Below are 11396 nucleotides of genomic sequence, written 5' to 3'. Positions count from 1 at the left end.
CCAAAATCCCGTGATATGCCCCGGACACCACAGAATGATTCAACGACTTAACTAACTCTATCATCTAGCATCATCTGTAATAAAACAGGGGTCATGGATATAGTCGGCAGGGTTGTTCTCTGTGCGCGTTACGTTGCTCGCGGGTCCGAAGGCAATCACCGTGTCGACGAGCTGGGTGGCGTTCGCCTCGCAGGCAGCGGTGGCATCCTAGGGGCCCACGGCGAACGGGGAGGCCTGGGAAATCTGGGTGGTCGTGGTATCCTAGGTGGCAGCGGCGGTGGCCGCAGCCGTGATGGCAACCGGGGTGATGGCAACCGTGGTGATGGTGGTGGCCGTGGAGGTGATGGCGAAGGCAAGGGTGGCGAGGATAGAGATGGTGATGGCGGGGGTTGTGGAGACGGTGATGGTGGGGATGGTGGCGGCGATCGTGGTGGTGGCGGCGGTGGTGGCGGCGGCGACCGCCTAGGCGACGGGGACGACAGGCGTCGTGGTGGCGGTGGTGGTCGTGACCGTGGTGATAGCTGTGTTGGTGTGCGTGTCGGGGTTGGTAGCTGTCGCTGTGCCGGCTTGGGTGCCGTTGATGGTGGCGACGGACTCAGGCCGTGAAGGCCAGTACAGTCCGGGTCTACCTGTGCGACCAGCCCATCACTGCGGATCCGCATTCGGTAATATTTACCGCGGGTAAGTTATTAGCACAAAAACCGACAAGTTATTTCTTTGCCATGTTTGACCTTCCCCTTGGTGTGGTCTCTCCCGTACGCGTGGCACCCTAGCCACACGCAGATAGAAGCGGCTGTGGCGAGCACATGGAGCCTGGAGAGCGCTATGTACCCAGAAATGTATATAGGTGGTTCATCCTCGCATAACAGTTCCAAAAATTCTTCTCTTTTCCAGGGAGGAGCATTATTTGACTCCTCCCGCATGTCACATGTTCATATGTCACGAAGGCATCTTACATGCGTACAGGGTCGCTTTCGTATTTAAGGCCGCATTTGAGGCCGACGAGTATCAATTGACAGCAGCCGGGGAATACGCAACTAGTAGTGGTTGGGCGGGCTCGGTCCTGAAGCTTTGGAACTCCCTATTATTTCCATGCGATGAATGATGCTCTATGGATTTGTTGAGCTCTATTGAAAGCAAACAAGCAACTATCTAAGCCTGAAGCAAACAAGCAAGCAAATTGTCAGAGGCCCTATCGAAACCTGTATGTATGTATGTATGTAGGTGGCGACCCCTTGATAATCCGCACCTTGACCCGTTCCTCTATGACCCGACAAACAGACCCGGCACACTGCTATGCATGCCGCCATGCAGTACCTTTACACCCCCAGCAGCAACATCCCGCTGTTAGCTGCTTCCCCCTTTATTCTTACCAGTCTCTGTCCGTGTTGCTCTCGCACTCCTCGCTGCCGGGGTCTCCCTCTTTCAGGCTGTACATGCGACACACCTCCACCACAGCAGAAATGGCGTCCAGGGCCACCACGATGACGCGGAAACCGCCGCCGAGGCCACTGCTGGAGTTGAAGGGAACGAACGGCGCAGTCCAAACATTGCCGGCGGGAAATGCTGGGTTCCGCTGTGTGAAGCGTGGGCCGGCATCTATGTAGTTGGAGCGGTTGTAATCGCGCTCCGAACCGGTGCCGTTGAAGTTGTGGATAAGGACCTTTTGGTGGTACGTGCCAGGCATGCCACCGTCGTAGCCTCCAAAGGTGCTGTTGCGGACGCGGTAGCTGAGGAAGTATTTTGGATAGGGTATGAAGGGGGATCCCGGCAGCGGGGCTCTGTAGCCCAAGTCCACGATGACCATGTTCATGTCGCTGATGCTGGAGGCTGGAAGGGTGAAGTTGATGCGATTTTTTGCGGGGGTAAAGTTGGCGGAGGTGATCATGCCATCTTTTACAGGGCCGGCCCAGCCCGCACGCCAGTTGTAGGGCGCGTTGTGGCAGTGCACCCCCTGATTGTTGCGGGGTGAGTTGCCCATTGGATCGGTGGAATCGCCGTACTCGTCGTCAGACCTGCAGACATTATTATCCCGTGCCGTTCGGGCGTATGTATGTGTGTATTTATGCATGTATGTACAGATTCTCCAGATAGACGCGCTGACATATACACACAATCACACACACGGCAAGCTGCAGAACGTCTTGATGCTACTACTACTACTACTATTGTTGCTGCTGATATTATTTTGCTGTTAGCCTGTTACCGCTACCACCGCTTTGCTTCCCCTGTGTGTAAGGCATCGGTGGTTTACACGGCAGCCTTGTTTGACGCTTGCTAGCAAGCCAAGCAGCAGGTTCAAGTCCTTTCTCACCAGCCGGCATGGCTTAGGCCGTAGTTGTGCTGCAGCTCGTGGAAAAGGACGTGAACGTCGGCAGCAGAGGTACCCTGGTGTTGTTCATTGACAGTTGGTCAACGTTTCCCCGGGTTCAATTACGTTGCTCGGGCGGGAAAAAGGCATCGGGGTCGTCACCGTGCTTGCATGCGTGCATGCGTGATAGAGAGCGGTAACAATAATCGCACGCAGGGGGTAAATAGCAACATGAATGGATCCGTATGCGTTTTTCCTTCAGACGCAGGACGTAGGGAATCAGAGTAAGTTGAGCGGCAGCCTAGTTGGGACACAGCTTGGTTTAGGATCGACCCATCTAGGTGCAGTACACAGCAAATACGTGCGAAGCGCTTCATCAGCATCTCGAGAGGCCGTTTCAGCGGCCGCCAGCTGCTACAATTGGTATCGAGACCTCGTACATGTTTGCGATCCTGAAGTCGTCTATTCGACCACGAAACAAACCACGAGAAGTCTACATCAGTTAGACGACAACCAAGTACACGATTATCATGGCATAAATGTGGCTGAGATTGATTGGGAGGGCTCTGTGCCTGAAAAAACTAAAGACGGCTAGACGCGCATGTGAGGCCGGCACATGACGTTACGTGGATTGAACACCCCACTGCCCGAGGGTAGGTGAAGGTAGGCACAGTCTGGTGGTATACGTGGCCGTAAGGGCCCGAGACGGATCCCTTCAAAGGGGGGAAATGTAGTAGCTGGTACACAGTACGGCACGCATATCAACTAAAACAAATACGTGCCGAGCACTTGATCAGCATCTCGAGAGGCCATTTCAGCGGCCGCCAGCTGCTACCCTACCCTACCCTAGGATTTTGGCTAGGTTTGGCTAGGTTGCTTGTGCTTCTGTACAGACTTAGCATTATTCGTCGGCTACCTCACCCATGCATGCATGCATGTCACGCCCATGCATTTCCGCCCACGCATCCGTACAGCCGTACATCCACACCTTAATATAGCTGCGGCACGTGGTGCCCGAGCACGCCACGTCCGCGAGACCGGCGAAGCCACACTTTACTTGCCCTGGCAGCACGACCACGACACGTCGCCGCGTGCTCGTCCGCAGCACAATGTCTAATGTGGACCCCGGCTCAGCCATCTGCATATGGAGGAGTGTGTAGAGGACCGACCCCGTCATGGACAGATCACGTTCTTGTTACTCCTAACGCGCCTGTTACTCCTAACGCGCCTGTTACTCCTAACGAGTAAGCTCGTCCCCCATCCTTGTGGATATATATTATAAATATTATAATAGGGTAGAACCGGGACAACATCAACTCAGCGCTTTCCGTTCCGAGCTGCGAGTTCCACAGCTACACACATTCGCTCACGGTTACCTAGTTTCGATAACCGGCGCGTCCAGCGAGCAGCGGCGGCGTACAGTACTGCATCTCTTTAATCTTACCCAGCCGTGAAACATTAGATACTCAAAAACCAAGTCACTATGCACACTTCCAGGATCTTTCCCTGGCGGCCACTCCCGTTGGTTTCCATCTACGTAGAAGAGCGCTAACGACTGCTAACGCATCGACCTAACGTTTCAATAGATCTAAGTAGTTATTACCTTTTGAGCCAGCTCATTGGCTGTCTTCACCCAATATATCTGCTCGGCCGCGCCACAGCGCTTTGACGCATCGACTGGATACTGGAGGGCGCCAATCACGGAGGTACCTTGGCAGTCCAACGTGAGTGGTCCCACCACCGCGACATTGGCGGGGTCCCACAGGGTCTTGTTGTACGAGCAGGTTTGGTAGTAGTTCTGCCAAAGAAGGATGAAGAAGAAAGCCTTAGAAGCGCTCATCAGTACACTGGATGAGCTATTGAAGGCGCGCTTTGGTATACTGAAGTGAAGCGGGGGAGGGCAGTGAGTGGGTGAGTGGGTGCGTGCGCAACACGAAGAAGTCAGGGCGAAGGGAGAGGGAAGAACCAACCAACTAGTCTGGGCGGCGGAGGTAATACTTTTACTACTGTAACTTCGTTCATGGCCGCCCTAGCTTTTACGGACGCCTCCCGCACCCGTGCAGGACTCGTAAGTCGTATCACAATGATCAATTGGCGGCGGGGTCGGCTCTCGGTAGATTTGCAACGTACAGGAAGTAGCGCTCGTCTTGGATTTCGAGCGCTCACCTGAAGATTGCCTTCAATAGATCCAGGCCCGCTATTGAACATGTACTTTCGGAATGCCTGGGGTCGGTGCGGGCAGCGGGAGGCGATAGCAAGCGTAGGTGTGTACTTGGGTGCTGCACGTGTCTGATTGTTGAACAATCCAACAGCAGGTGCCTCACTACTCGGGAAGGGAACCATTACCCAGAAGAAGAAACCCTAAAAAACAATCCCCGCCTTGCCATGGATTACACAATTACACAATTACACACATCCTCATCAGTTATTTGCATATGCGCCTAGCTAAGCCCAGCAGCTACACCACCCAAGAACACACACCTAGACAACTAGCTACCCCTGACCCGACAACAGTAGATAGGTAAACAGGAGTTCACTCCTTGCTTCACTCCCTCTACAAGGAACCTTCCCCGCCCTCTGCTAGCCTGTACGGACATGTGGCCAGCTTTGACCGTGACACGGAAACACGCACAAACGCGCACCTGGGCAGACCTGAACGGGTTCATCCAGCCGCACATATCCAGCAGATAGACCACAGCACGCAGCTGAATGGGTGATCCCGTGTAGAACTGCATGCGATGCAACATGTGGGAGGGGATGAGGAAAACTGCTTGCCCAATGTCCGTGCATGGCCGGACACTCATGATGGATCGTGTACCAGCATTGCCGTAGAGCAGGACCATAGAGCAGGAGGACCATATCATATACGTAGCGCCATATCGCAAATCATGATACTCCCGCATTTCTGCTTGCTATCTGCTGCGCCTTTCCCCTCCGTGGAATTCGTCCATCAAACGTAGCCCCAATGCACATGCTTACCTGATTGTGCACACACACACACACACACACACACACACACACACACACACACACACACACACACACACACACACACACACACACACACACACACACACACACACACACACACACACACACGCACACACACGCACACGCACACGCACACACACACACACGTGTTAGTACCCAACACTAATCACGATTAAGAATTCGCCGCATAGCGCTGCGGATTTGCCTCCTAGCTATGAACGACTCGGAAAAGACACCGTGTACTGAATCCTAGAACAAGCAGCTGCTGGGAGCCAGCCGCAGGCCCCCGCACATCTGCCCCTCCACCTCTTTCTGTTGGTTGCGGGCCAGCACTTGCAGGGATCCCGGGCGAAGCAGTGGAATGGCGCCTCGCCCCGACAGCAGCCGTCGCCGTGCAGTCGACGAGTTCTGAATGCTGCTTCCATTATCAATGATGTCGAAAATGGCCTGCGGGCATGCAACTCATCAAGCATGAGACCTCAGTCATGAGAATCGGCCTAATCTGTCATCAGCCGTGAGGGCGCCCAGCAGTCACATACAGTGCCGAAAGAACCCTGGATGGTTGCCCTGGGCAACAGATAGACAGAATGTTTGGCCTTCCTTCCCGCCCAGCCAGCCACCCACCTCACATACATACAGGGCTACAGAGTACATATAATACATCCTCTGTTTTAACGACTCTCATCCATCTTGACCTTATTAGCTAGGTAGGTAGCTCGAACAGTATCCCCTTGACGCGCGTTCGCCCATTTATTACCAGCCTTTCTTTATTCCCCCACATCCTTTTCCCCCTAGAAACAGAATAACCCTAGCCTCGCTCCCCTCGCTCCCCGTCAGATTTATCCGCTCCAGTCCTCTACCCCTTTGTCCCGTCGGGGCCTACGTCGGTTCATTTTCACATGCATCCATACATCCATCCGTACATCCCCATCGTCTCCTTATCCGGCCCGGCATCATCAAGGACGCACCGAGATCTTGTCGCCGGACAGCACCTGGTTCCCGTGTTGGAAGGCCAGCACTGAACGCGCTCCTCGCACCAGGCGCCTCAGTGGCACCGAACAGTTCGGGTCGGGCTTCAGGAAGCCGGTATCAGGATCCACCAGCTCGGGGCACCGAAGCTCGACGAGATCGGACACAGAAACTGTCTGTCCAATTCCCGAGGCTGCCGGATTACTCGGCTGGGCAGTCGGCCGCTCGCCAATTGCTCTCATAATGGCCACGGTACCAACAGCTTCGCGTACGGCAGGAAAATTGGTTGGTTGCGGCCACGTGTGTGTATGCATGTATGCATGTTATGCATACATTTAGAGGTTGACAGTGGGTTTGTTGGGGTGGGTTCGGCGACGGTGAGTCAGAGTATACTCTCGGAAGTGTGCCGGCGACATGGCTGGGATATATTGCAGGGAAAGAAGACGGGGAATGCACCATCCATGCCGAATTCGTGCAAGCACACCAATCTACGAGCCAAGGTACTCATGTGGAACACCCGCCGACCCGTCAAGGGAAGGATGGTGATCGGCCGTGCGCTCACAATTCCGAAGTAAGCCAGGAAGCAATGACTCATCCAACAAAGGTTTAGCCAATAAAACGACAGATAGACCTGATTACATCGGTCGTTATGCGCGGGAAAACGTTTCTCTGGCGCTTCTGGACTTCAGGGAAACGCCCGAAGGCGCCCGCATGCTTCGTTCGTCAAGCGCTCATCACGCAACTCAATCACGCCAGTTCACTGATTAATCTCACCATTTAGAATATTTGCAGACATCACGCTGTGGATTGAACATAACAATGATAAGCTTGTGCATAAGGCAAGGTTGCAGCGGTTGAAGATCCGGCGTGCCATGGTCATCATAATAAATCTTGCAGCTGAGTGAGGTTTATTATCGGCATGCCAGTATGAATACTATATCGATTGACCAAGACGGCTTTTGAATATCTTGGGTGACCGAGCTCGCGGATAGCTACCGCCCAAATAACGTACGTGCGACTTTAGCAACCCCAATCCTGGTCAAGTGCTAATTTTGCACATTTTTATCGGAATAGATTTGATTTATTTTATAATGATTTTATTGCTAAGTATCCTGTAGTTGCTTACACCCCCGGACTTTCCAGCTCCATTGTCGCACGTCTACCGAACGGTCGGTCTGTCCGTCGTAGCAGTTGCAAATGTCTGGAATTTCGAAATAAACCCACCTGCTGGATTGCTGCATGCAACTAGATCAATTTTCAACGAAATGTATATGCTCATTGCCTTCATCCATACTACGATCTTAGCTGCAGCTGGTACCAACGCCTTTTTGCCTTGTCAGGCCTTGCTAAGTTCAATGGAGCAAAGGAACGGTGGGTAATCCGTGAAATATTTTATAATTAGCTTATCTTTTAACATAAAATCACGAATTCAATAGACGTTTGCTAGTTATGGTCGACTAACTGGACCTAACTGGACTGAGGCAAAGGTTCGGGACCGCAAAACACTTTGTGACGGCTTTGCGGTCACTCGCTCGACGTTGTCAACGCTCGCCTTTCACAAGTACCGGCGCTAAAGCAGTTTCATAACCTCAAAAACATAACTTTATGTAAATTGCTATGTAAACAGGAGAAAAAGGTATTTTAGAAGCTGAAGATCCAACAATAAAGCTCATAATTCATAACTCAGTTTGTCTCAGTTACAATTCAGGGTTACTTTCGGCGGAAGGGGCAGCCCAATACCAAGCAAAGACACTCTGACTGGCCCAACAAATAAGCCAGATCCAATTTTAAATCCATTCTGCGACACCGGAAAACCAAATCGGTCGACTGCATTTTGCCACTGCAGGTTAAACCCCAAAGTTACCCCCCCCCTCCCTTTGCACTTTTGGGGCGGCATGCGAACACCTCCACACCTCGAACACCTCCACACCGCGTCTCCGGTGCTACGAGGTTGTAGCTGCGGAACCTATCACACAGAAAAATATGTCAATGCCAATGTCCTATTAAAAGGTGATGGGTCCGCGGGGACTTGGACCACGTCCTCGCCGTTACTCGGCCGGGCCTTTCAGCGGCCCGAACCTCACTTCGTGTCCCCCACCCCCAAATTACTTCCCGACACCCCAGTTGAGATGCTTTGCAAAACACTGTTATTTGCATGTTAGGCCGCACGCGCAATGCGCTTCTTCATCGGCCGCAACGTACTGCACGTCGCGCTGATGTGTACACTGCTATGTGGTGGGCAGGGGGGCAGGGGTGCTGCAGCTCTGTGGGGGATACACGTCGTGTTCTCCATCCGCTCCATCATCCTGCTGGGAAAGACGAACCACAAACGCTGGGGGGGCGGGGGGGTCCAGCTGCAGCAGACCACACCGCCGGGGTTGATAGTCCTGATGGCACTTCTGCCCTCCTCACGCACACGGGGGGACACTCCCCGTGCAGGTCACTTGATCCATCCTTGGTAATTGTACTTGAGCCATCGGGGCTGCACGGCATATTATCATACGTACAAGAAGTTTACATGATCGGACGCCATCACACACATTACATACGCCATCATCCGCCCCTCACTTCCTGTCTGCTACCCCTTAGCTACCCTCTGCTAGCCCAGCCTGACGAACCAACCGGGAGCGGCCCCTCCACTCATGCAGGTGACGAGGGCGGTAAATTGGGAGATAGTGGCAGATGGGGAGGCGTCCAATAACCAAACCGTCCCAGATTATTAAGACCATCCACATCCCAGCATCCGCTGTCGCGTCATACGACTGTAGCACCGAACAAAACACGTGCGTACGGCGGACCATCTATTGCTCCGTCCCATACAAAAGTATATACGTACATGCCTCCGAAGAAATGCCACAGAAAACCGAAAAAAACACTGCCAGGTTCACCACTGCGTGACAATGGAGGCACCCCCCCGGGCCCCCCGCCCCCCCCCAACACACACACACGAGTAAACACACACACAAATATACACAACCAAAGAGAAACCCTCCGTCCCCGGCCCCGGCCCCATTCCCCTTGCCAGTCCCAGCTCGGAGGATATCAGCAACCGTACCCGTACCCAATACACTCACACCTAGGCAAGAAGACACGGGGCCGCTCGCAACCCCTCCTCGATCCCCCCAAAACACACATACATACATTACAGACACATCCATAGCCCCGGCCGGAAACCGAGCCACGGCCCCTGAGGAACGTGGAGAACGACAACACAAGAGTCCGCTACTGCTACAGCCTTTCAGCTACAGCTTGGACGGCGCCTCCTGTGTTTGCTGCTGCTGTTGGGCGGGTGGGGAGTACCAGCCCCAAATATCCGGAGACACGTACTTGGTGATCTGGGTTTTTGTTGTTAGAGGGGAGAGGGGCGGGAGAGAGGGGAGGGGCACCAGAGGGGTGGTTTTTAGCTGATAGGGGTGCACTCGGGGGGGGACTCGAAAGGGTTTTTTCCCAAGGGACAAGAAATGTACTGGGCTGGGGAAGCCATTCGCAGAGGGTCAGAGGGGTGGACAGGGTCAGGGGGGTAACCAGCCCTAGGGGTACGGGTGTCCAGAGGCAACATGTGGCCCCCGTGTAGGGGGGCCACACACACGCGGAATCGGGCAACAAAGGTGGTGAGGATTAACGCGGAGGACGTAGCTCTCCAGGGGGCCGTACATGTACTGCACTTGACACCCCCGGGTTCACCCAGACACGGTGGATGCCGTACGTACGTCAGCGGATTGCTTTGTTGGTGATGACTGCCCGACCCCTTACAATAACCCTCTCCCCGCCTCCCCGCCAGTGTGCGGCTACTCTTAACGATGCCCATGAGACACATACACACATACACGGTAAACCAGACGCATTTATACACATACACACACACGCAAATACACACACCGACATTCACTCGCACCTGCTTGACCGACAAGAAGTTCTCCAGCCCCCACTCCCCCAGCTCCCGACCATGTCCGCTGTTCTTGATGCCCCCCCAGGGGGCCTGACGGGAAGATGAGGAACGAACAAGGGGACCGGGTGGGGGCCAGGAATCAGGGGGGGGGGCCAAGACGCATATGGTCTAGTTCGGCGGACGTGTGCGGATGTATGCATGTATGTAGGCATGCGTGCCCCACCCCTCATCCGTCTTTAAACCCTTGCTTCCTGCATAAGATCCCTCCCCCCGCGCAACCCCACACGGCACATACATACATACATACATACATACATACATACATACATACATACATACATACATACATACATACATACACCAGGCATTAGGCAGGCGGCTGGCAGAAGTTAAGGCCTGACTTCTGCTCCCAGTCGACCCAGTCGACCCGGGTTCAAATCCGCCTGCCGGCTCCTCGGGTGTTTGAGGAGTGATGAAATGGGAGGTGGCCCCCCATCATATGGACGGTGTAGGACGTGATAATATCAACTTGCGAGCTGACCAGGAACTAAGTTGATGCGCCGTTGATCCGCTAGATTTGGTTGGATGCTGGTGGTGAGTTGCCGAACCCAACGAATACATTCTGAAGTTGGATGGGGTGACGGATTAGGGTGCCCCTCTAGCAGGGGAGAGCAGGGACTGCCCCGGGAAAGGGGGCCGCTGGCGAAGTTAACCACCCTGTAACAACATACATACACACATGGTACTCACGTAGCAGAAACACGGTTGCGAGCAGTTGACCCACACAATGCCGCACTCGAGAGCCTCCGCCACCCGGCGGCAGCGCTCGGGGCACGCGCTGATGACCGCACCTGCCCGCGGCGGGCGGGGAACGAGGGGGTCGGAGGGGGGAGGCGGGATATATATGCAGCGAAACGTACGGGAACAACAACTGCCAAAGACGTCCAAAACACCGAATGACCATTGTGTTGGAAATCAGCGGGAGTTCGGGGGGATATGGCGAGGAGGGGAAGGGGAAGGGGAACCAGGACCAGGGGGGAGGGAGGGGAGACACGGGAGGAAGTGTTTCACGGAAACACACACACGACAGGACACAACCGGCGCGCATGGGGCATGGCAGCCCCGCCAGCAAACGGGGGTGCAGCGTGACGAACTGAAACACCGTCACACGCGTACTGGCAGGCACACACACACATATGATAGTTCCTTTCCCCGCTTCAACCCCCACCCGCACTG

The 11396-nt window shown here is 54.3% G+C and overlaps 2 protein-coding genes across 2 annotated transcripts in view; both read right to left on the bottom strand.

Annotated features, from left to right (window-relative positions):
- Positions 1 to 261: 261 nt before the first annotated feature.
- VOLCADRAFT_87512 (uncharacterized protein) lies at positions 262 to 7154 on the bottom strand (the record flags this gene model as incomplete). The annotated part of the gene is made up of 10 exons (XM_002947102.1): positions 262 to 462; positions 1448 to 2015; positions 2315 to 2388; positions 3300 to 3449; positions 3915 to 4109; positions 4478 to 4534; positions 4954 to 5040; positions 5609 to 5749; positions 6271 to 6533; positions 7046 to 7154. The coding sequence occupies 10 exons, from the start codon at positions 7152 to 7154 to the stop codon at positions 262 to 264; spliced, it is 1845 nt and encodes a 614-aa protein (XP_002947148.1).
- A 1618-nt stretch (positions 7155 to 8772) lies between these two features.
- Positions 8773 to 11396, bottom strand: part of VOLCADRAFT_73155 (uncharacterized protein) — a 7373-nt gene continuing 4749 nt past the window's right edge. Inside the window, exons 8-10 of the mRNA XM_002947101.1 lie at positions 10911 to 11091; positions 10167 to 10250; positions 8773 to 9606 (exon numbers count right to left, since the gene is read on the bottom strand). Coding sequence (XP_002947147.1) covers positions 9514 to 9606; positions 10167 to 10250; positions 10911 to 11091 — 358 coding nt within the window. The 3' untranslated portion in view covers positions 8773 to 9513. The remainder of the gene's footprint in view (positions 9607 to 10166; positions 10251 to 10910; positions 11092 to 11396) is intronic.

Source organism: Volvox carteri (assembly GCF_000143455.1).
Source record: "Volvox carteri f. nagariensis unplaced genomic scaffold VOLCAscaffold_5, whole genome shotgun sequence".
NCBI classification, from domain to species: domain Eukaryota; kingdom Viridiplantae; phylum Chlorophyta; class Chlorophyceae; order Chlamydomonadales; family Volvocaceae; genus Volvox; species Volvox carteri.
This window is presented reverse-complemented; position numbering and strand designations above follow the sequence as displayed.